The sequence below is a fragment of the Camponotus vicinus genome, unplaced genomic scaffold (genome assembly GCF_025532165.1).
Source record: "Camponotus vicinus isolate PSW18456_S1 unplaced genomic scaffold, iyCamVici1.0 SCAF_12, whole genome shotgun sequence".
Classification (NCBI taxonomy): domain Eukaryota; kingdom Metazoa; phylum Arthropoda; class Insecta; order Hymenoptera; family Formicidae; genus Camponotus; species Camponotus vicinus.
In genome coordinates, this window is record NW_028141948.1 from 3,052,153 (window position 1) to 3,079,100 (window position 26,948).

The window sequence follows — 26,948 nt, forward strand, 5'->3', positions numbered from 1 at the left end:
CGCGCGAAACAAACCGCCATCGCATCATCGCGACCCTCCCACTCTCTCAGCCTTCTTACGTCTAGGTCTGGCGTTTCGCAACGTGATAAAGCATCTGCAACGCCTTTGTGGATTTCGCTGGTCGCGAGATGTGCCGCGCGCCGGACATCGCGGAGCCAGTGTAATAATAATCAGGCCGCATACGCATCGGTCAGTGATAAGTGATAAGCTCGATAACGGTGCAGCAATTCCCTCGTTAGCCTCTCCGAAGGCGTCGATATTTTTTCTCAATAAAACTGTCTCAAATTCAATGTTTCTTCATATAATTAATATGCGAAAAATTCTACAAGTGTCTTACAAGTGTCTTACAAGTACGAAATATTTCAGGAAATGCAAAATATATAAATTTGCACTCGTAAGAGCATGAATTTTATCACAGAAATAAATGCGCCAATGGAAGTTCTCGATATTTCACATTTACACAATCAAATGATTGTTTGGAAAATAATTGAAACGATACTAAATTTTTGCACGAGATAAAAAAAAATAAAGCGTAAAACCGTTCTATTGGAATTCTATTAAATGACGTACGTAAATAACTCTAAGATCTTATAAACGTCGCGTAAAAGTAACATGTGTAATTCTGTGAATATGTATCTTTAAATCGACGTACAAATGTGTACGCGGCTTTATATTTACGCCGTTCGTTCCATTTGACGTTCATTGAGAGCCCTTCGCGCGTGTTGCAAGAGGAGAATGGAAGCGTAACTTTTTCTACTTACTTATCTCGCTGCTCAAGTCGTATGCATTTAAGAAACTGTTGCTCGAGCACTTCACAGTACTTGATAAACGATCGTTCATGTATCTAGAAACAAAGAAGACACTTATTAAACGATTGCAAAAATTAATATTGGATTACAAATCTGATAAAGATACGTATTAGCTACATTAACATGCAAATATTTATGTATAATTATTGTATTCATTTAACGATGTATTAATATCTATTATGGAAACGTGATCTTAATCGTAAGATATTTAACTGGCACTTTTTGAAGGGAAAAATATAGAAAAATTTTAGAATATTTAAAATAAACCCCTGAAAAATTTCGAAAAATATAAGTTTTACAAAAAATTATTTCGAATAAAAATTGTGGGTTTAAAATGATCTATTTATTGATCCTATCAGTTTGACCTTGAGTGGCGTGGTCAAGGTCAGAACAAGGTCACTTTGAATTTTTAAATGGACCCCCCCCTATTTTTTTATTACATATTCTTGTAGTTTACCTTAAAAGCTTTCTAAAACATTATAATTAAATTATTTTTCATTAAACTTTTCGAGTTATAAGACTTGAAATAATTTCTTAATTTTATACAAACTATAAAATATCTCGTAAAATATTTACTATTCGATGATCTTCCCTCGATACTTTTAGGCACAAAATAATGAAAAGATCCCATTGGTGTAAAAAAATACAGTTATTTTTAAGAAAAAAATATGTAATTTCCAAAAAATATGTAATTTGCAATTAATTATTAATTATTTTGTTACAACAAGTCCGAAACAATTTTCCGTAAAATTTGTAATTATCGAAATTTTTCAGTTTCCATATTTTTTTTCTCATTCTGTATAATTAATATGTAATATAACTTTAATATAATAATAATATGTAATATAACTTTAATATAACAGTTATATAACACTTATATTTTTTGTAAATATTTGAAAGAACGTTTCGTACTCTCTGAAAATTAAAAGCTCTGCGAAAGGCTTTGGAAACGATATTCCACCCACGCGACTGAATTACACCGAATATATGCGAGATGCAGAGAGAAAGAAAGAGAGAGAGAGAAAGAAAAGAAGAGGAGAGAAAAGGACCGCGAATAATCAGAATGAGTATGCGAGATTCAACAAGTGCACCCTCGGCAGCGAGTGAGTCACCGAGAAAGAAATACGAGGAATAAAATATTGAACGCGCGCGCGCTCGCGTGGGCATCATCGCTGGCCGGATCGGGATGAGGAAAAAAAAATGTGGGAGTGCGTGATTCAGCGCCTACATAACTGAAGAATCAGGATCTCGCGGCGTAAACAACCGTAAGATAAATAAAGATATAGAGCCTCTGTCGATACCGATTTGTCGCGTCAAGCCGTGTAGTCCGATGTACTCTTTATCGTTGCATTCCGTAAAAAGACGCTTCGCAGCACTCGAGTTAATCGATAGAGACGCACAGGTAATGATTAAATAAAGAGATATCGAGATATTGCCTGCATCAAATTCAATCATCGCGTGATAAAGAGATGCGTCATTAATTAAAAAGAAAAAAAAAAAGAAAATAAAGATTCCTCTGCTATTATTTTATCGCTGAAGGATGAATGTGATCTCTAAATATCCGTAATCATGTAAAAAAGATTGAGGTAATATTAATTAAGATACATAGATTTTCTCGTATGCAAGAAAAATCGCATGTTTATTCTTAATCACGAATATTACGGGGATCAAGTCGAGCGATTCGACATCGAGGCGCCAATCAGGGCTGCAAAGTTGTCGTATCGCAGAGATTTCAGCGAAGCGTTATCAGCAAACAGATAAAATCAGATTTTCAGCTAATTGTAAAAATGCAAAGCGCGTTTGGAACGATTGCATTCTGGCGCATTCGAGCGACAGTCGTCTTGGACGCAACGTGACGTTGCGTTTCTGATTGCGATAGCGTCGCACGCGACGACGACGAGTAATATACAGGGTGTCCCGAAACTACCGCACTTTCACTCCCACCTCTATCCCAGAGATCGAAAGAAACGATTGCAGCGACAAAACATGAGATTCTACCCTATAAACTTAGAATACCGAGTACAAATTAAGCCAAGGGTTTTGAGATTTTTACTTAAAAAAAAACAGTGTATATAAAATTGTAATAAATTCTAAAATTTTATAAATTTGTTTATACTCGAAATAAAATAAAAAAATATGCTGAATAAATTAGAGCGCGAGTTTTATTCGGTCGGTCGTGTGTATAATTAATTTTCTTTTAATTTTATGGATTTAATCCACTTGTACATAACACCATCCAATTAAAGCAGATATATTGCCATCCTTCGAGCCGCTTCGCGAGGCAGCGACTTTCTGTCGTTTCGCAGGAATTCCCTGAGGACGACCGACAGGTGCGCGCGATGTCTTGCACAAGAGGGAGAAGGAAGGAGAGAAGGAGACAGAAAAAAGAAAATTCGTTCCACCTGCATGTATTCTCGCTTCAAGGTTCTCGCCGACCCGAACGTGCCGCGCTTAAACTACACACGATTTCACCTTAACGTTATGCGCCGACGTAAACGGTAGCAATATAACGCCCGTCGACACCGCTTACGTAAGAACGAAACGCTCGAGGAAGCTCGACTTATCTTGGCGCGCGTCAGGAGTCCAGACACGACGTCGGCCACGAACTCTTAATACGAACATTCCAAGGGCAACGGGAATTCCATGGATATTCTCATTTCGCCGCAAAAACCCATATTGTACCATTTCACAGTCATCTTGCCAGGTCTCGTGGTCTTTTACGAATCTTGAATCTCTCTGTCAAATCATTTGACATATGTACGAAATTATCCAAGCAGCGGAATCCATTCAATCATATCGAAATTTTGGATTTTATAGAGAGAGAATGTTATTATAAAATAAATTATTCAGAATTATTCAGTAATTGAGACTTACTATTGGCTTGCTATTCGTAGCTCGAACGAAATCCATAATTAAAACAAACACATATTAAAAAGAGATAAATATTAGCGAGTCAATTTAAGATTATAAAAATGACAGTGCCAAGAGGTTTCCGATTTTTCAATTATTTCTGCAAGAAAAATCGCACTGAATTTTGTTGTAATTAAATTGCGATTTTAGTTTCTTATTAAAAAATTCAAAAAATATAGTCAAAATTGCTTAAATTAATTATTCAATATTTATGGAGATAAATTGAATAGATATAATATATGTAAAAGCGAGACATTTCCTGCTTAGTAAACTAATATTAACTACTTAATATTAACAGCAAATAGAAGCAAGGATATCGACAATTTCGTACGGATTCGGCTAAAGTCTATTAGTGCCAGTAATAATTATATATAACATATATTTATTGATATAATCGAATTTTAAATTTTCGTAAAAAAATTGAAGTAAAAATTTTTTAACGACATTCAAAGGCAAAATTCTTGAAATTCGAAAATCCAAGGAACTTTCCGTAGCCGACATACGTATTAATCACCGTTTGAAAAATGATTCAAAAGCTTCCGTATTTGTTTGTTTAAGTCAGTTGCCTCGTTTTTTTTACAAGGTTTTTCCTTCCCGATATCGCGATCGTGCGGCTGACTTTCGAGAGAGAATCTCTGGAGAGATACCGTCGCATGGGTATGAAGCAATCATGCGTGACCGAGATATAATCATCGGTCGTGTATCGTATATTACGACGAACCATATAATTTTCGAAGCGTAGGGTCACGTGATAACCATTGGACGATTACATACGTGACAAGAGATACGAAATCATCATTTTATATATTTTTCTAAGAAATTTAAAATCTCTTTATTTTCCTCTCGGGATACATCGCAGCTCCGGAACTTCCCCCCCCCCTCCCCCTTCCCATCCTTCCCGAGATATGCCTCGTCGTGAGATATGCATGTGATGTGATAATTGCAATAAAATTCTAAATTTAACCTTTTATTTTTGACCGCACGCGAGACGCCCTCGCCGCGGTATCGGAAATGTCGCGACGACGTTTCGATGAATCGGCACGACCGATAAATCCAAGCCGACAACGACGACTTTTCCGCCAGCTCTGACCTCTTACACGCGCTCTTGCGATCGGATTTCTGCTACGCCTCGCTCGATTATTTCACAATATTACGCCGCTGTAGTCAAGCTATATCAAGCTATATTTGACGAAATTAATATATTTCGCAAACGAGATATTTCGCACGCTTCTCGAACTAAAAAAAGAGTCGATCGATGAAAAACAAAAATATAAAATGTCGAAACTTAAAATAAATATTCGATATTTAATGTATGAATGTTTTAATAAAATAAAAAAATATCTATCAAATAACAGTTATATAACAGTTATATAACAGTTATATTATTGAGAAATTACAACTAACAATTATATAAATGTTACTTGGTGTTTGCTGGATACATTCAAGGTTCAATACAGTATCTTTCAATGAAATCTCTTTCTTTCTCTCTTTAACTTGAAAAGGAGCAGATTCATCATCGTTGCACCCCACCGCATAATCCTCCATAGTACGTTGCATTGCTTATCGAGGCGTTTATATTAAACGTGTCCCTTATCGAGGATCCCCGACGAGGCTATTCGCCTGTTCTATTAAACCCCTATTACATCTCGAGAACACTATTTTTCCCCATCCGCGTGCGCGGCCGTTCGTGATCGAGATGTTAATGAAATCCTCGCGGCACGATTAACACAGTGACCTTAAGTAAAGTGTCCTCGCTCGCCTTTGACCCCCACCGCGAACAACGTCAAGCGCTCGTTCCCTCAAAGAAGGAAGAAAGAAAGAGCGAACATCGATATTACAAAGATTCTGTTTCCGTGGTATATTTTAAAAAACTGCTTTGTGTTGCAAATTTCATATATATATAATTTTAAATTAATAATATATATTATATATTTATTTATTTATATATTTATTTATTATATATTTATTTTCTATAAATAATCCTAAATTTCTTTCAAAAAATTATATTAATATGTATTAACAATATATATATATTAATATAATTTTAAGAGAAATTTAGAATAATTTATAGGAAAAATATGAATGGCTTTTAATTGAACAGAAAACGAGGTCACCTAATAAACAAAATCATTCCCCCGTTCAATTTATGGTTCACTTACTTTCGATATTTTCCTCGCACTCTTATTATACGCCTGCATTTTGCTTCTTGTTCTCGTTATATCTGAATATTTTTAACGACGAAAGTGAAGCTTGTACGAAATATGACCTGACGGGTCTTTTCGTCGAGACATTCCTCAACGCTTTCGTGTGCTAAAATGCCATGACGCACCGGTGACGTGTTTACGCGATGTAGACGAGTTTTATTCGGTGCTGCGCGTTTCTTGCACGCAATCCGCAAGCATTGCAGGAATTCATCGCGAGAAAAGACGAGAGCGAAAATTTGATAGATGCGTCAGTTTGACAGAAATTGTAAAGCCAAGATACAAGAGACACGAATGGCGGCCCTAGAAGAAAACGAGGATTAAACAAAATTTTTCAGATATATTTAAACATACACAGAAAAAAAGGACATTCTTGTTTTGAAAATATATTTAGTTTTAACATAGAAATCTTGAAATGAGATTATATTGCGTTAATTAAGAAAAAATATAATTGCTTGAATAATTGCTTACTTGAATGAAACCATTTTATATAGTTGAATCAAGAAAAATATATTCTTATGATTTAAGATTTAATTTTCTTGAATGGAAAAGAAACAATGTTAGATAGAATATAACATTTTTAAATCAAAGATTATAATTTTCTTAAAGTAGAATTAAATAATTATATATTCTTGAGGTGACAATTGCAATATTAAAATAAGACTATAATATTGTTGAAATTTAAAATTATTAAATTCTTCCAAGAAAATTATAAATTGTTGCGTATATACGAAACAATGAACGCGTTAGTTTAAGTATATGAGTTTTGATTTGACACTTATTTTCTTTCTGTGTAATATCAAATTATCAGACCTTCGTCACATCTATGAAATTATAAAGACACAGAAGAAAAGGACATTCTTGTTTTGAAAATATATTTAGTTTTAACATGGAAATCTTGAAATGAGATTATATTGCGTTAATTAAGGAAAAATATAATTGCTTGAATAATTGCTTACTTGAATGAAACCACTTTATATAGTTGAATCAAGAAAAATATATTCTTATGATTTAAGATTTAATTTTCTTGAATGGAAAAGAAACAATGTTAGATAGAATATAACATTTTTAAATCAAAGATTATAATTTTTTTAAAGTAGAATTAAATAATTATATATTCTTGAGACGACAATTACAATATTGAAATAAGACTATAATATTGTTGAAATTTAAAATTATTAAATTCTTCTAAGAAAATTATAAATTGTTGCGTATATACGAAACAATGAACGCGTTAGTTTAAGTATATGAGTTTTGATTTGACACTTACTTTTTTTCTGTGTAATATCAAATTATCAGACCTTCGTCACATCTATGAAATTATAAAGACACAGAAGAAAAGGACATTCTTGTTTTGAAAATATATTTAGTTTTAACATGGAAATCTTGAAATGAGATTATATTGCGTTAATTAAGGAAAAATATAATTGCTTGAATAATTGCTTACTTGAATGAAACCACTTTATATAGTTGAATCAAGAAAAATATATTCTTATGATTTAAGATTTAATTTTCTTGAATGGAAAAGAAACAATGTTAGATAGAAAATAACATTTTTAAATCAAAGATTATAATTTTTTTAAAGTAGAATTAAATAATTATATATTCTTGAGACGACAATTACAATATTGAAATAAGACTATAATATTGTTGAAATTTAAAATTATTAAATTCTTCTAAGAAAATTATAAATTGTTGCGTATATACGAAACAATGAACGCGTTAGTTTAAGTATATGAGTTTTGATTTGACACTTATTTTTTTTCTGTGTACTTAAATATACATGTTTTATAAAAAAATAATGAAAAATATATGTCCCATGAAGGCACTTGTCTTCTCTTTTTAAATCTCTTTTTAAAAGTCTTTCTGGCCTTTTCTCTCTCCCTACTTTCTCCGTTATTTTCTCTTACAATACTAGAAAAGGGACAACCCCGACCGACCATTCTATCTGCTACGTGTGCGTGATCACCAAATGACGAAGAGGATTGTACTGGTGTGCCCTGGTGAAGTATTTTACATTGAGCAGCGTTGAAGAAGAAGGAGCAGGACGGAACCATCTTAAGAGAAACAAGGAAGAGAAACGTATGTGTGTATATGTGTGTGTGTGTGTGAGATACGCATGGCAAAGGAGAGCAGCAGGGCGCAGCCGGGCGGTGGGGCAGGTTCGTGGAATGATCCCGTCGTCTCGGGCGAACAACAGTCCGGTTCCTACGGAACTCCAACAGCCAGAGAACAGGCCTGGACTTTCTGCCAGACTGGTTGTTGCTCGCTCGTTGATTCGCCAAACCGTCTGCCCGTTCGCCTGCTGCCTGAGACGGCTCTTCTTTGCTCGCCATTGTCGACTTTATGACGGTTGTGTAGGACGTCGGCGACCGACAGTCGCAACGATCGGCGCCTTTTTTCTTTCCTTCTATTATACGCTACAATGTACGTCTGCACCGTACAATAATAAGCTCCGATTCGATGCGAGCTCGAATCCCAAATTCTCTGTCTCTGGCTTGTCAAAAGTCGTCCACGTGATTCTTTGAAAAATAAATACAGTTATTAACAGAAAATAAAGACCGAGATAGTTTGTGTGTCACGAGTGCTCGGAATGACTTTTTCGCGGAATAAATAATAAAAGGTCCTTCTGAAAATAATTTCGAGTGAGAATTCAATTTAAGAATATTTCGAGATGCAAATCGATGAGACGGAATGCAGGATGAGGTGATAGATTAGCGAGCGAGAAAACGAACACGGTTGATCAATTGCACGAGAAAACTAGGAAAGAAACGAGCTAAAAATTTCATTTGCAAAAAAACATTAACTAGAAATAGAAAGAAAAATACAAAAAAAACGCTCGTACATATGTTAAAGTGTGAAAATGTACCTGGCATAGGTCGTGGAGATTAATTTTTTGACGCATTCTCTTTTTTTCAAATTAAATATACAACGAAATAAAAAAATCTCCGGAAAGAGAGTAACTACGTCTGCAGTTTCGCGCAAAAAAAAGATTATAAAAGTGTCAAAGTGCACTCACATATCTCAAATTGTACATTTTGCAAGAGAATGAATATATTAGTTCTCCCATGCGTACAATTTCTCGTCCTGTACGTGTACTATTTAAAAATATCGCGCTCTTTTGAATTTTTTTCACTTCTATTTTTATTCGTTTCTCTCTCTCTCTCTCTCTATTCCTAATAATTAACATTAATTAATTACATCGACAAGCAGCGTATCAAGCTCGATAAATGCTCCGACTGTCGCTCGCGGATCCTGGGATCGGGCGATACCATGAATGAAGCTCGTTAAATGCCTTTCGCGAAAACGAGAAAGCGGCACTGGAATGTTTCGTCGAAGAGCCAATCCTCGCGTTTAATAGCGCTCGCAACCGCCGCAATTTGTATTCTTTCGCCTTAATTACCGAGCTGGCGATAACAACCTCCCCCACCCCCGCTCCACCCCGTCCTCCTCCTCCCCGTGAACGAGCACGCGTTGCGCTCTCCCCGTGCCAATTAGAGCGCCTTTGTTGTCGCTCAATAATAATCACGTCGATCGGCCGCGCTCGAAAGGGACGTTTGCATCGGTGCAATTCGTTGCACCCTAAAGACCGGCCGAGCCGATTGACGCCCCATAACGGCTCGATAAATTCATACAGATTGCATTTGTATCGCGTATCCGGCATTTCGCATTTTATTCCGTCACACCCATCTCGCGAGAGATCGATCGGGACGAGCTTTGGAAAATGCAATCGGGTCAAGCCCACTTTCGACGAAATTTCATTCGATCCGCTTTTCACCCTGCCTCGATATTCCCAAAATCTCGTTCATCCCTTGTACTTTCTATGTGTGCATGATATTAATTAAAAAAAAAGTTAAATTATACCCCATACAGCACAGACATTGCAGTAATATAATAGTAATATAACAGTAATACAGGGTGATTCATTTTAATCTTAACAGGCAAATATTTTGAAAAATATGCGAGATACGAAAAAATGTTTCAGACAAAAGTTATATGGTTTAAAAGGAGACATAAGATGGTGTCATTAATTTGACCTTAAATAGTTATTTGAAGGTCACGTGAAGGTCACCCTCAATTTTTTAAATGGAACCGCCTATTTTTTATTACATATTCTTGTAGCTTATCTCGAGAGCTTTCCAAAACACTATAATTAAGTTAGTTTTCATTAAGTACTTTCCGAGTTATGAGGCTTGAAATCGTTTCTTAATTTTACATAAACCGTAAAATATCTTGTAAAATATTCATTTTTCAATTACCTCACCTTAATACTTTTATGTACAAAATAATGAGAGGAATCAATTGGTGTAAAGAAAACACATAGTTATTTTAAGAAAAAATATGTAATTGTTAATTGCAAATTACATATTTTTTTTTCGAAACAACTATGTGTTTTCTTTACACCAATTAATTCCTCTCATTATTTTGTACATAAAAGTATTAAGGTAAGATAATCGAAAAATGAATATTTTACAAGATATTTTACGGTTTATGTAAAATTAAGAAACGATTTCAAGCCTCATAACTCGGAAAGTATTTAATGAAAACTAATTTAATTATAGTGTTTTGGAAAGCTCTCGAGATAAGCTATAAGAATATGTAGTAAAAAATAGGCGGTTCCATTTAAAAAATTAAGGGTGACCTTCAAGTAACTATTTAAGGTCAAATTAATGACACCATCTTATGTCTCCTTTAAAACCATATAACTTTTGTCTGAAACATTTTTTCGTATCTCGCATATTTTTCAAAATATTTGCCTGTTAAGATTAAAATGAATCACCCTGTATAACAGTAATATTGCAGTAATATAACAGTAATATTGCAGTAATATTACTGCAATATTACAATATTAATAATATTGCTGCAATATTCTGTGCTGTATGGGACTTTTCTCACGCACGTGTTTTTTTCACGTGACAATTTGTCCGTCATTAATTGATTATTAGGGGGGCATATCGCGTTACGTGAATATCTGAGAGCGTGAAAGCAGGTGGGTTTACTTTACATCGATACTCGCTGTTTTCTTGCCACGTCCAATTAATGAAAGTAACTTGTTGCATACTGCGAGATTACGTAGTTGATCGCCCACGATCGCAATTGTGCGTGTTGCGTTTCAGATACAATCGGCCAACGTTCGCGATGTGTGACGGAGGCTCTTTCGTGCTCCGTGCAATGAAATCGTTAATTATCCGCCCGATTGTCCTCGAATGATAAATTGCCTACCATATTAACCGTTAATTGCAACAAGGATCGAGTGAAAATTTCACAGATAATATACGTTGCCGAATAATTTTACGACACGAATACCGTTAGATGCTGACGAAGTAGAACCAAGATAATCGCGTAATGTATTTTAATTAATTTAATTTTAAATTTAAGTTTTTGTTTTTTTTTTTACAAGATTAGATGTTATTAAAAGATACAGATTTGTGAATAAGTAAAGGTTTCCCTTCAAAACAAGCAACTTTGAAGGATCTTTTATATTTCTAAAACCGGTAAAATCGTTAAAAGTTTATTGTCCAAAGGGTTATTGTTAGAATATTCTCTGTGGATTATTGTAAAAATAGAAATTTCCAAGATACAGAGAATTCTTAGAAGGAAGTCATTTTCAAAAATTACGCTAATTTTTTTTTCAGTATATTTTTCCTCGAACAAAGATTTTCGAAAGATACCCGAGGTCAATTCCCTGAAGGCCAGCCGTCCTTCCGGAACTGGCAGACGTGTGAGAAGATCGCAAGTATCTGGCAGATAACAGTGGGATCCCTTCTCGGTAGACGAGTTTCGGGGATAATGAAACATGACTGAGATGATGGCAAAAGAGATGAGCGGAAAAGATACCCCGTCTGTTCTTGCCTGCTTCTGGCGATACGGAATAGATAAGATAGATAATCACCCAAGATATATATCCCCGATATTTTCGTTTTATTTTTCTTAGAATGTGAAAGGAAGCCTCTTGTATTTACAGTTTTATTTATAGCGTTTTGTTTGGGTGCCATCGTCAAACGGTTGAAAACGTCTCTCTAAAAAGCTCTCCCTTTCCTCTCTCTTTCTAATCCATCGAGTATGTTGATCGTTGCTATCCAAGAAGCAATCCATTTCGATTAGCGACTCGCGTTACACAGGCTGTTATTGCTCGCTCGGACTCGATAAGCGACCAGGGGAAGGAAGAAAGAAACACCACGTAAACCTGACGTAAGCCAGGGTCTCGCGGGTCTCGCATAATTTCGCGGCAGATTTTCCATTTCGCGACGTTGCAGTCGGCGATAGCAAGGCCACGGTTAAAACCCTCATTATCGTCTCTCAATATGACGTGGTAGCGAGCCGATTCTCCAAGCCTCCCCCCCTCTTTCCACGACGCACGCAAACGTAAGAGAGCGTATCCGCGTCCCTGAGGAGAGCCTCGTGTCTGATCGCCCCGTCTCTCTCGCTCCACCCGAGGGATCCCCCCCTCCTTCTCTCTCTCTCTCTCTCTCCCTCTCTTTCGGGGTCGCTCGGGCTTTCTCATGTCGCTCGCCCCGTCTCCCCCTCGCGCTCTCCCTCCAGGATCGCGCGCCGATCTCCCCCTCCCCCCCTCCCCACCCTCTCATCACCATTCGTCGACGTCCCTCGGTGCGCGTTCGATACACGGAATCGCCTCGTGGTTCTCGGAAGGCAGCAGACTGTCGCCAGCTACGCCAGACGGCGCACCGCTCGCACCCGATCTCCCTCTCTCTCTCTCTCTCGTATTCGCCCACTGGCTCACCCACGGGGCTACCTTTCCTCTCGCTCCTTCGCCCCCCCCCCCCTACTCCTCTCCCCTCCCTTATCCGCGCCACTACTCCATACGCTCTGTCTCGTGGCGCGGCCGGAGAGCCAGCCAGCTACACGGGACCCGCCAGTTACGCAACAATAACAACGCCGTGAGGAGGTTGTGTAGCGTCGTGCGGCGTGCGACACCGCAACGCGACACCGTGGATCGTATGGTGCGTCGAGCGTTGGCGTTCGCGGGGAAAATCACTTGTTGATAACGAAGCGCGGAGGGAAAAGTGATCCGCGCGTGGAGGGAAAAACCGTCGGGAGGGAAGGATCGTCGCGGTAAATCGTGGAAAAAAAAAAGAAATCGCGGATTCCCCGACTCGTCGCCGGGAGTGAGCCGAGGTCGAGGAGGCCTGGCGAGTTATCGAGCGCGATCCGGAGGAACGAGGGAAAAGTAGCGGCGCGAAGAGACACCGAGAGAGGAATCTCGATCGATCGCGATCGACGCGGGAAAGCTGTTTCGCCGGGGGAGACTCGTGGTCGCGATCGGCCTCGCGACGAAGAAATCGAGGAAATCGGAGAATTCGACTCGAAATAGGACTCTCCGATTGGTTAATCGTTGCTGGTTACCCTAGGCACAGGTCGATTTAATTGGCTGCGGTCAATCGCAACTGCTGGACGCTCTGCTGGAAGTGTCAATCAGCGAAAGATCGACGAAAGGAATATCGGAAGCCGAATCGGAAGTGTCGCAGCCTCGATGAATGAAGCGAGTGGCCACGAGGACAGGAGCGACCGGAGGACGACGTTCTCTCGTGGAAATCACGAGGTGCGATTGAGGGAAGCTATCAAGACGTGAACCGTCTCTTCTTCGAAGACCCGATCGGCAGGAACGAGGTCGTCGCCGCGTCGTCGGGATAGATCGAGCCGCTAGCGATCGCTCACGAGAGGAGAGACGGGTACCTCGCTGGCGACGACTTGGCGTTTAGGCGCCAATGACGTCACCGGCCGAGTGAGGCCGGCGGCGGGGGAATTCGCGGTCGGAGTTTCTCGCCGCGGTGCGTTTACGCGTCTCACCGACGCGACGCGACGCGATCGCCGACGATGATAGTGGTGCGCGATGATGGTAGTAGTGGTGGAGACCACGCGGTAGTCGCGGTGTAGCTCGACGGTGCGCGCTCCGCTCGCGGTGGGGGCGAAGGAGATCCCGTGGAATCGCGCTGCGCGCTGGCCGATTACGCTCTCGTACGTATGTCGCTCGTCGACGGGCAATGACTAACCGCGCGCGGTCGAGTGCGTTAGCGAGGGATACTCACCGGGCCGACTCGGAGCTGTCACTCGCCCTGGCCGTCGCTGTCATCGTCAGCACCGGTCGGACGCGATTTGCATAGCAAACGGATCGCCGTAAGGATCCCAGTAAGTGGATAACGAGGAGAGGAGAGAAGTCGCGGGTGCTCTCCCTCTCTCTTTCTCTCTCCTCGTGCGTGTGATTGTGCGAACGTCGCTCGGTACGCGCGACTGGTTCGCGCCGCCAGAAAGGAGGGAGAGGCAGAGGATACGACGCCGCGGACGAGGCAAGTGTGGAGTCTTAAAATAGAAGAGTGACTTGGGCTTAAGTGCGTGGCGGGAGGACGGATCGAGGAAGGGGGAGGGTGGATGCGTCGCTCGCTTCTTCCCCGTCTCCGCGTTGTTTCTGTGATACGTTTAAATTCTACGCTTCTTCGCGGGTGAAAGAGAGGACGAGAGTATACATATATATATATATATATACATCTCGCGGTGGTGTGTGTCTATGTGTGTGTGTGATAATCTCTCTATGGTGCACGTGTGGTGGTGAAACGCGAGCGAGGCGGTATCGCGCAACTTGATTTTTTTATCCGCCGCGCGTCGTCAGAAAAGGAGAGAATTCGCCGCGAGATCCTCGAGCGAGAGGAGGCGTCGTCCCGCTCTTTCTCTCTGTCCCACGCGATGGATCGTGACTCGCGTTCGTATTCCTGCGGAGGCTGCGAGAGGACCGCCGCCGAGGGCCGAGCTATGCCGATGGAGTAACAAGTGAGCGGCGAAGCGGCGTTGCCATGACGACAGGTGAACCATGAGTCTCCCTCCCCCCCTCCCCCTCGCCTTTTCCGCAGCCTCCGCTACCAGTCCTCCGCTCTTCCCCTCCCCTCCCCGCCTCCCCACTCCCCGCTCGCGGTATGTTTGTCCCTCTTTCCCTCTGTGACCCCGTATACTCGCGAGATATGATGCGACAACAGTGCTTCTGTCTCTCCTTCTCTTTTTTTTCGCATATCTCTCTCTCTCTCTCTCTCTCTCTCGCATTGAAACCGCGCTCTCCGATCTCGTCTCTCGGCTTCAAGTTCGCCACTTCGTTCCTCTCTCTTTCTCTCTCTCTCTTTCTCACTTTCTTTCTCTCTCTCTCTCTCTCGGCGCTCGCCACTTCGTTCTCCTTTTTCGGTCGCCCCCTTCTCTCCCTGCGATCTCATCGCCTCGACACCGACGTATTTTCACGATACTCGGAAAGCTGAGCGAGAATGAGAAGGACAGAGAGAGACGGAGAAAAGGAAGGGGAGGGGAGAGAGAGAAAGATTGGATTCTTCTCTGACCAGTTTTGTACATTGTGAACGGCGTTGTAAAAATTTACGAGGGATGCTGCGGTCGTTATGTCGATGCCTTCGTGTCAGCATCGCTGGCGCCCCTGTTCGTCCCCCTTCGCCCGCCCGCCCCCCCTCCTCCCCGCCCTCCCCCCGACCGTCTTCCTCCTTTTTACAAACCGGACCGCGTGCGAGCGTCGCGTACGCGGTAGTAATTTCGGCCTTCGGTTGTAAATGTCGCGTGTGACGTGCACGTTGTAAATGTATAAAACGATGATTTTGCTTGAAAAAGGTTTTTTTTTTTTTTATCGCGCCGAGCTTACTTTCCAATAAAAGGAGAAAAGGAGACGAAGAATAGAATGACAGTGCAATCGTTTGACATTATCGTCGCTGACTAACGGGTTTCCATCCTTGAATGTCTAATACGATCTTATTTATAAGCCTGCGGCCGTGCTTTATTTTTAACTCGCCAAAATGAACGTACGAGATGTATTTTCGCCCAATCTATAAAAACGAGTTTTGCTTTAAAAAAAAAAAAATCTAATAATAGCTTAGCAGGATGAACTTTAAATGTTTTAAAGCTCTTGTCGTTTCTCTTTTTCATCTCCTTCTTTTTATATAGTCATTATTATTATTATTATTATCTACAAAGTAATATGTTATTCATAATTGATATTATATTTTATAATTAACTCCGCACATTTATCTATACAGCACAAAACATTGCTGTAATATTGCTGCAATGTTACAACAATGTTCCGTGTTGCATGGGATATATGTAATTGCTCGTTTAAGGAGTGAAATTCCGAAGCGCGGAATAAATCAATACAAATGAATTAGGAGAGGCAGCGGAAATCATTATACAGTTTTACATTTGTTGCATTCTTGCAACCATATATTTTCTGTCTGATGTTGGTAAAGTTTCACTCGATGAATGAAAGTTTAATTGAAAAAGAGCAATTCCGAAACGTTGATTTCATCGCGAAAAATTAACGCGAGAACGAATACGTTAAGGCCGTAAATAATTCGCAAGATATATATAATTAATCGCAGATTCTCGCAATATCGTTGGCGGATTATCTCTCAAACAAGTACATGTGAACTTCGAAAGGTAGATACCACAAAGTTGCAGAACGAGTAGAGATTGCATGTCCAAGTCGTTGGAAAACAAAACCGAGATCGATGTAAAGAGAAAAGATTTTTGACGGCGGAAATGTAATTTCTAAGATGCAATGACAGATGAAATATTCTTTTCATCTCTCTATTCTTAATAATTCTTGTGGAGATTCCCTCCTAATACTTTATTATTTTTCATCACTGATATTGACTACTTTTTTTATTTATACAAATATAATATAAATAAAACATTTGTACTTACAAATACAACTCTAGATATAAATTAAAAATAAAAATCAAAGAGTTAATAAACAGTTGCTCAAATACAAATATAAAATAAATGTTTGATATAAAGAGAAAAATATCCAGGTCATTAAACAATTTATTTTTAAAGAGATACGTAACTCTATAGAATTTATTTATTTATATCTTGCAATTTTATTTATTAGAATGGGAAACTTTTTTTTATCCAAACTCGACGTAAAAAATATCAATATCGTATTTAAATAGGCGAATATATACAGGGTGTTTCTTAATAAATACGAAAAATTTTAGATGATTTTTTGTTGAAAATTAAGGGGGGGTTTTCATATAAATATGTATTCTTACATCCTTGTCTGTGTTACACTCCTCCAAAAATAGGGGTAAAAATTAGATTTTTATTTTTTTCTCAAATTTGGAACAAGTTAAAGACATGAAATTAAGTGGATATTTTCTACCAGCAAAAGAGTTATTTATTAATATTTTTTTCAGCCTCCCGTATTGTTATAAGGAGATGAAACTAGCAACCTCTATTCAATTTTTTATTACAACTTTTTAATGGGCCGGAATATGATCATCTAAAAATATGCATTAAAAAGGGATTTTTATGAAACTTTCTTATATCTTTTATTTTTTTTATAAAATCAGTAGTTTTCAAGAAAAAAAATAAAATACGTTATCGTGCACAGCACGATGCTAAGTGGCATAGGTTTCGAATTACGAGAAGTTAAATTTTAAAATAAAAATAAAATTAGAGTAAATGTTGGGAAAATTGGAACAAAAACAAAATTATAATAAAAACCTAAAAACCGAAAAAATAAAAATTTTTACCCCCTTTTTTGGAGGAGTGTAACTCCACACACAGAAAGGACATTCTTGTTTTGAAAATATATTTAGTTTTAACATGGAAATCTTGAAATGAGATTATATTGCGTTAATTAAAGAAAAATATAATTGCTTGAATAATTATTTGCTTGAATGAAGCCATTTTATACAGTTGAATCAGGAAAAATATATTCTTATGGTTTAAGATTTAATTTTCTTGAATGGAAAAGAAACAATGTTAGATAGAAAATAACATTTTTAAATCAAAGATTACAATTTTCTTAAAGTAGAATTAAATAATTATATATTCTTGAGACGACAATTACAATATTGAAATAAGACTATAATATATTATTGAAATTTAAAATTATTAAATTCTTCTAAAAAGATTATAAATTGTTGCGTACGAAACAATGAACGCGTTAGTTTAAGTATATAAGTTTTGATTTGACACTTATTTTTTTTCTGTGTAATATCAAATTATCAGACCTTCGTCACATCTATGAAATTATAAAGACACAGAAGAAAAGGACATTCTTGTTTTGAAAATATATTTAACATGGAAATCTTGAAATGAGATTATATTGCGTTAATTAAAGAAAAATATAATTGCTTGAATAATTATTTGCTTGAATGAAGCCATTTTATATAGTTGAATCAGGAAAAATATATTCTTATGGTTTAAGATTTAATTTTCTTGAATGGAAAAGAAACAATGTTAGATAGAAAATAACATTTTTAAATCAAAGATTACAATTTTCTTAAAGTAGAATTAAATAATTATATATTCTTGAGACGACAATTACAATATTGAAATAAGACTATAATATATTATTGAAATTTAAAATTATTAAATTCTTCTAAAAAGATTATAAATTGTTGCGTATATACGAAACAATGAACGCTTTAGTTTAAGTATACAAGTTTCGATTCGACACTTATTTTTTTTCTGTGCAGGGAGAGATGTAGGAGTATATGTTTATATAAAAAAACCCCCTTAATTTTCGACAAAGAATCATCTCTTAAAATTTTTCGCGCTTATTAAGAAACGCCCTGTATACACATAATATCCCCTGGTAGCGAGGCATCGTTAGCCGCATTCGTTTGTGTAATCGCTCGCATACACGCGTCTGTTGCTCCAACTACGACGTCGTTTTAGCATGCTTAGCGCGTAGGCCACGCGATATTCCAAGTACGCTGGGCTATTTTCATGCTACGCCGAGTTAAGAAGACACGGAGAGCGAGCGGGAGAGTATAACGTCTATAGCGATGGTGACACGACGACGAGAGAAGCGGCGGCCGAGCCGTATAAAGCCGGAATCGACCAGGCTGCGAGTGGGATCGTCGGAATTTCTCTCGATTTGTCGTCTATTCGTGGCGGGGACTCCCGACCGGAATTGTATACAAGTTCGATTCGAACTAGCGCGAATATATTCCCATACAAGAAGCGGTAAAAATGCGTAAATTTTTTTTTTTCAATCTAGCTTTTCGAACAAATATTTACGTTGGACGATAAATATCGCAGATCTTGGAAATATAGATTTAAGTAGAGAGAAGAATTATTTCTTTTTTTATATCAGAATGATAAACAGGGAGAAAAACGATAACTCGACATTTGTATCTGTAAATTTCTCGAGAAAACGGAAAATGATGAGATGTGATTTGAGAATAAGTGGCCGCCGTAATGCTTAATATTTCTTTGAACCAAGTATAAACACGCGATGAACTTGGCAGTTGTTTTGTGTGTAAACAATAGCACGCGAAGATGAGAGAAGTCCGCGGAACAAGTTAAAGAAACGAGACGAATGAAGAGGATTCATATTCCGTAAACATCTCTGTTACGCTTTCAAACGTTCGACCACGAATGAAAACCTATGTTATTTTCTAAAGCGGCGTTATTACGTATTCTTGGAAAAATATATTGATTGAGAAACGTTCAATTATTCAAGAATATGACTCTTTAATATTATATTATAATAAAAAATAAAAATAAAAGTGCAATGAAATTTGCAATCGTGCGCGTCAAGAAATTTGAAATTCTCTTCTTCAAATTTTTTACACATGGAAAATAATATTATATAACTCTAATGTAATAATTATATAACTTCTAAGTTAATAACTCTTATTAAAAAAAAATCTACGATAATAAATCTCGCGCGTAAATATTTATCGTTATAAGAATATCGGTCCTACGTCAGTACAGATAATACAAACATGATATTAACATTCTCTTTATAAACATTTTGTACAAGAAACGCTCGTATAAAAATATGGAGATTGGAGAGAGAATTAATCGATGGGAATCTCTCTCTTCACACATTGATTACTTTCATAGAATTTTTTTCTCGCTACGATCTGTCAAAGAAATTTCTATCAGGACATTTAATGTGCATCACAAATAGAACGATTAGTATCTTTTTATGAAATCATTTCTTCGCAATCGATTTGATCTGTTTGCCCGGTTTTTTTGCAATATAAATTATGCGAATTGCAAAAAATTGCAATACGATTAATCTGCTCTCCGCGTAAAATAAAAAGATGTTACATAAAGTGACATCCATAATGTTTAATCTGTTACTCGCGATAAATGTTGTTTTCAAATAAAAAAAATTTATTCATAGATCATCTTTTAAAAATAACTTTATGCTTTGTACTATTTTACTCTTTATTTCTGACATATTATATACGAATTATTTAAATGAAAAAATATATATGTAGTAAATTACTTGCTATTGTAAATCAAGCCGTTTGATTTTTGTGAATACATAATCGAATTTGCTGTCAAAGTGATATCGATCTTTTTACTCCAGAAATAAAATTACGAGATCACATGAAAAATTCGGATTTCGCGGCGCAAACATTTGCGGATTGAAATATCTTGCCAAAGGCAACGGGTCGCGCGAGATACAATGGAATTTACTTTATTCGCTATCTAAATTTACTTTAACTGCCCGTGCACCCCCATCGTAAATCCACCGAACTTCATTACGTTCGCTCGACAATGCAGGCCGATGACTATAAAAACCTGTTACGGTCTTGTAATAAGCTTAAGAGGATTGTAGGACATTCGCCGTTCTTGCCAGACGCATCTTCGGATTCTTAATCACAATGTGATTTCTCGAATTCTTTTATCGAGCCACACAAATAGTATATGATAATTTTCTTATCTACATAGAAAAAAATAAGTGTCGAATCAAAACTTATATATTTAAACTAACGCGTTCATTGTTTCGTATATACGCAACAATTTATAATCTTCTTAGAAGAATTTAATAATTTTAAATTTCAACAATATTATAGTCTTATTCCAATATTGTAATTGTCGTCTCAAGAATATATAATTATTTAATTCCATTTTAAGAAAATTATAATCTTTGATTTAAATATGTTATTTTCTATCTAACATTGTTTCTTTTCCATTCAAGAAAATTAAATCTTAAATCATAAAAATATATTTTTCTTGATTCAACTATATAAAATGGCTTCATTCAAGCAAATAATTATTCAAGCAATTATATTTTTCTTTAATTAACGCAATATAATCTCGTTTCAAGATTTCCATGTTAAACTGTAAATATATTTTCAAAACAAGAATGTCCTTTTTTTCTGTATACATAGATATGCTATCGCGTACGATTCAAAATATAGCTATCGAAAGCGTGCACAAAGTTGGATTTAATACAAACTGTCAAATATTTATCATGGACTTAATCCGATGGCATAATAGTGTGTCAACAATAAAATACGAGTGATTAAATATCTAACAAAAAATATTTTTTTTTATTACATATAAATTATACAAATTTATTAAATTATTATTTATTAAATTATATATGTATAAATTTATATATAAATTATAAAAATTATTAAATATTTCATTATTTTCTTTTTTGATTTTTATATATTTTCCTCTTCGATTATACATATGTATTGGTATTAATTAATAAACGGTATTTGCGGATGTGATTGCATTTGAATACCAAGTATTTTGACGTGCGCTAAATCGATGACAGAATTGAAGTCGGGGATCCTGTTATAATATGTATAACGCATTGTGTGCCTTTTTTACGTCGAACATGGCGCGATTGAAGCAACTATGATTAATTGTAGCGAAGATTGGCATTCCTTTTAAACTTCAACAAACGTCCTCGTGTCTGTTTCTTACGTTTCGTTTTCGCGGGAAAAAGATACAGACCAAGTACTGCTATTCAAAACCAGAAAAGAATTGCGTTATTTATTCGATAAACACTTGTTTCAATTTGTGTGACACATGTGTGTGTTGGTATTCTTGATCGACAACATCTGGCAAATTTGCAAATTCATAGAGATGTGTCGTAATATTTGTAATGAGATGAATAAATATGAAGAATTCGCTATTAGATTAGTGCGTCATAGATATGAAAACAGCTTTGGCGATAAGCAGCACGTTCGTTAACAGTAGAATCTTATTAAACAAATCGGAGAGTAAACACGGAATCACATATTGTTTACATGCCTGACACAGCAATACTTGAATGACTCAATTATCAACCCGATTGACTAATCTAGGGAATACGTATTCACTTTGCTCCATTCTTTAATATCGAATTATCAGACTTTCGTCACATCTATGAAATTATCAAGACCACACAGAAAAAAAAGATTCTTGTTTTGAAAATATATTTAGTTTTAACATGGAAATCTTGAATTGAGATTATATTGCGTTAATTAAAGAAAAATATAATTGCTTGAATAATTGCTTACTCTTGAATGAAACCATTTTATATAGTTGAATCAAGAAAAATATATTCATATGATTTAAGATTTAATTTTCTTGAATGGAAAAGAAACAATGTTAGATAGAAAATAACATTTTTAAATCAAAGATTATAATTTTCTTAAAGTAGAATTAAATAATTATATATTCTTGAGATGACAATTACAATATTGAAATAAGACTATAATATTGTTGAAATTTAAAATTATTAAATTCTTCTAAGAAGATTATAAATTGTTGCGTATATACGAAACAATGAACGGGTTAGTTTAAGTATATAAGTTTTGATTTGACACTTCTTTTTTTTCTGTGTAATATCGAATTATCAGACCTTCGTCACATCTATAAAATTATAAACACACAGAAAATAAGGACATTCTTGTTTTGAAAATATATTTAACATGGAAATCTTGAAATGAGATTATATTGCGTTAATTAAAGAAAAATATAATTGCTTGAATAATTGCTTACTCTTGAATGAAACCATTTTATATAGTTGAATCAAGAAAAATATATTCATATGATTTAAGATTTAATTTTCTTGAATGGAAAAGAAACAATGTTAGATAGAAAATAACATTTTTAAATCAAAGATTACAATTTTCTTAAAGTAGAATTAAATAATTATATATTCTTGAGATGACAATTACAATATTAAAATAAATAATTAACTATAATATTGTTGAAATTTAAAATTATTAAATTCTTCTAAGAAGATTATAAATTGTTGAGTGTATACGAAACAATGAACGGGTTAGTTTAAGTATATAAGTTTTGATTTGACACTTCTTTTTTTTCTGTGTAATATCGAATTATCAGACCTTCGTCACATCTATAAAATTATAAACACACAGAAAATAAGGACATTCTTGTTTTGAAAATATATTTAACATGGAAATCTTGAAATGAGATTATATTGCGTTAATTAAAGAAAAATATAATTGCTTGAATAATTGCTTACTTGAATGAAACCATTTTATATAGTTGAATCAAGAAAAATATATTCATATGATTTAAGATTTAATTTTCTTGAATGGAAAAGAAACAATGTTAGATAGAAAATAACATTTTTAAATCAAAGATTACAATTTCCTTAAAGTAGAATTAAATAATTATATATTCTTGAGATGACAATTACAATATTAAAATAAATAATTAACTATAATATTGTTGAAATTTAAAATTATTAAATTCTTCTAAGAAGATTATAAATTGTTGCGTATATACGAAACAATGAACGCGTTAGTTTAAGTATATAAGTTTCGATTCGACAATTATTTTTTTTTCTTTTTCACAAGGATAGAGCGCGCGTAAATGACGTAATGACGGAGTCTGAAGCGGGGTACTAAAAATCTCGCTAATTCACTTTCATTCGAGAAATGCACAGTGCGCGAATGAAAGTTTAAACCAAGTTTCACGATATTTACATGTTACGCGAGACTTTCAACGCTTCGGCGTAAGAGAGGTAAATTTCAAATGAAATTAGAAACGGAGAATGTGGAAATGAGAAACGACTGAAGAGAGGTACATCTATAGGGGGAAAAAAGAAAACAAAAAAAAAACAAAAAAAACATTCGGTTCAATTTCAGAGAGAAAGTCTCCCTTCCTCGAAAAGTAGGGAAAGAAGGGAGGGGGGAGAGGGGGATCCCGGGGATACGCGGCCGTGAACGTCCTAGGACACGTAGACGGGGTGCGTGACCCAATCACCCGTTCACCGGGAGCGGCGTGGATTCGTGTCGAGTCGTAGTCGGAGTCTCTTTCGATGCGCGCGGTGGGGCGAGGGAGGGAAGGAGGGAGGCAGGGGGGAGGGGGGGACGGACCGCGTCGAACGGAATCCCCGACCGCGCGCGCGCGCGCCCGCGAACGCACCCGAGAGATCGTGTGCGTCTGTAGTGGCCGCGCGAAGGCCGTCCGAAGGGAAGAGGTGACGGCGGAGGGGGAGGGGGAAGGAGGGAGGAGCGGGGAGGGGAAGGCGCTCCGTCAGACGCGGGCGGCGCGCGGGAGGGACGAGGAAGGGAATGCCGCGCTTCTTCGTCAGACGTTGCGCGGCAGCAACGCCGCGCGTGACTCACTTGCGCGTCGCGGGAATCTCCCGCTTCCTCGCCGGTGGCAGCACCGTACGATCCGCGCGCGTAGAGAACGGCACACGCAAGAGGGTACGGTCTCTGTTGTGTACAGCTCGGACTCGGGGGGGGGGGAGGGCTGGGAGGAAGGGAAGCGACAGGGAGACGAGGAGGGCGGAGGAGGGGAGGGGGGCAGCAGCCAATGCACGCGCGCGCGGTCGGAGAGTTCATCCGGTGCAAGCGACGCGCTCTCGGCCGACGTAGACCCGCTACGCGATACACCAGTGCTTCCCAACCTCGCTTCCGCGACGAGGCAATCTCTCCAATATCCATAACGGACGTATAATAGGAATAATCGTTAATTTGACGAGCGTTCTCGAAATACTTTGGAGAGAAACGTTTAATTATCGAGGAGAGAATATTAATTACTTTATTATTCTTCTCTCCAATAATACTAATAATAATACTAATAATTATTTCAACTAATCTACTCTAATTAATATTGATTTAAATAATTTTAATTATTTTTATAATTTCTTAATTATATAATAAATAATTAATTTCTCAATAATTAACATTTTAATATAAATTATTAATCTATTCTATGTAAATGAATTATTATTTTTTTTTTAAACAAGTTTTATTTTATTCTGAATACACTTTCCAGGCCATTTACCTTGTTACGACTTTCCTCATATATAAAAATGACGGGCAATTTGCACATATTTAAATTATTCATTCAATTTAAATAAATTTTTATAAATTTACTTTTAAATCCAATTTCGTATAAAATATTAAATTTTTCCTTCCAATTATATAATTGATTGTAACTCATTTGAATCCTTAACTACTCTACATTTTGATTTTAATTCTAATTAAATTAAATTTTTTAATTATTACATACTAATATAATTTTTCAACAACAATACATAAGATTATGAAATATAGCAGTGCGAATTTTCATAAATTATCGAAAACATATTTGAATCGTCGTATTGCAGATAAATATTTCATTACGTCATCCGATAAATATTTAATAAATTATATCGTGAGATTCTTTATATAAAATATCTCAACAAGAGGACAAATTTAGATACTTTATGAGAGCTACATTGATTTGATTCATTGCAAAATATCGCGCTGAACTGATTATTAACTGGCTAATTGGACAATGCATTCGAGTATCTGGCACGGGCAATCTGATGGTGTATCAACAATAAATGACAATGAATATATGCTATTAAAATAAACATTAAACGTTAAAATTATTAATAAACAATTAAAATTATTATTCCGATGCAGAAATTTGCATCGAATGATTCAAATGTAATACAACATTTAATGAATTAGAATCATTTATATGATTTAGAATAGATAATAATCTATTTTTCCCATTATAAATTTTTCTGCAATAATTAAATAATTTTATGACTATTTTAATGATTTATCGATTTTTTCCCATTATCAATTTCTCTGCAATAATTAAATTAAAATTCTCGTAGCATCAGCAAAAGAGGATTGTAACGTTTAAATGGAATTGAAGAACGAACGGGGAATTGACCCGCCTCTGACTCAGAATCAACAAGATACCACATGGTTTCGGCGTGCTTTCCTTCGGTATCGTGAATGATTCGTGTCTATCGTTAAATATTCAAAAGTTCGCGGCATCGCTAAAATTATCTTCGCTTCTTCGACGCGAGGGAAATATTCGAAAGATCGGTGATCCTGTCGGCGAAAGTCGCAAAACTGCCAAGCCGGTTCCCGTATAATTACGTTCGTTAGTGCTCGATGTCGCTAATTTACGTACGACGGAACATTCGTCGACTTTATGTACAGATATCCGCGACGTTGTATAACAATAACACGCGATCCAAAGTGGTCATTCAAGTCTGATTTCCCGCTTAAATCGAGTCAAATATGAACGAACCGCGTGGACTTTTTAAAAGCTGAGTGAAAGTGAATGAAAAGAATTTTCTGATTTTTTGCTATTAAAATTTGGAACATGCCTATAATAAACGCGAATGGAATTTCAATTCACTGATTCGCTGGAAAAAACAGAATATTTATGTTTTAGAAGTGATGTCTAGTACGATTTTTGAATTTTGTGTTGAAAATTCGGATAATGAAATTCTAATAAAATATTAAAAATGCATTCATTATTAGAAAACTATTAAATTTGTATATAATTTACTCTAAAAGATCAACTTGATATCTTTATTGAAATAAAAATTGTGTGAAAATTTCGCTGGAAAAAACAGAATATTTATATTTTAGAAGTGAAGTCTAGATGATTTTTGAATTTCGTATCGGAAACTTGGATAATAAAATTCTAATAAAATATAAAAAATGCATTCATTATTAGAAAACTATTAAATTTGTATGTAATTTACTCTAAAAGATCAACTTTTGATATCTTTATTGAAATAAAAATTGTGTGAAAATTTCGCTGGAAAAAACAGAATATTTATATTTTAGAAGTAATGTCTAGTATGACTTTTGAATTTCGTATCGGAAACTCGGATAATAAAATTCTAGTAAAATATAAAAAATGCATTCATTATTAGAAAACTATTAAATTTGTATATAATTTACTCTAAAAAATCAATTTGATATCTTTATTGAAATAAAAATTGTATGAAAATTTCGCTGGAAAAAACAGAATATTTATGTTTTAGAAATAATGT

At 36.2% G+C, this 26,948-nt stretch overlaps 1 protein-coding gene and 1 long non-coding RNA gene across 9 annotated transcripts in view; one reads left to right on the forward strand and one right to left on the reverse strand.

Annotated features, from left to right (window-relative positions):
• Positions 1-14,604, reverse strand: part of LOC145962640 (uncharacterized) — a 127,304-nt gene extending 112,700 nt beyond the window's left edge. For 7 of the 8 annotated variants that reach the window (XR_014435904.1, XR_014435906.1, XR_014435909.1 and 4 more), the window contains exons 1-2: positions 13,969-14,604; positions 762-844 (exon numbers count right to left, since the gene is read on the reverse strand). This is a non-coding gene — a long non-coding RNA (uncharacterized LOC145962640). The remainder of the gene's footprint in view (positions 1-761; positions 845-13,968) is intronic. The other variant, XR_014435903.1, reaches the window with a different exon arrangement.
• Positions 12,739-26,948, forward strand: part of Shn (zinc finger protein schnurri) — a 36,496-nt gene continuing 22,286 nt past the window's right edge. Inside the window, exon 1 of the mRNA XM_083083837.1 lies at positions 12,739-14,737. Coding sequence (XP_082939963.1) covers positions 14,728-14,737 — 10 coding nt within the window. The 5' untranslated portion in view covers positions 12,739-14,727. The remainder of the gene's footprint in view (positions 14,738-26,948) is intronic.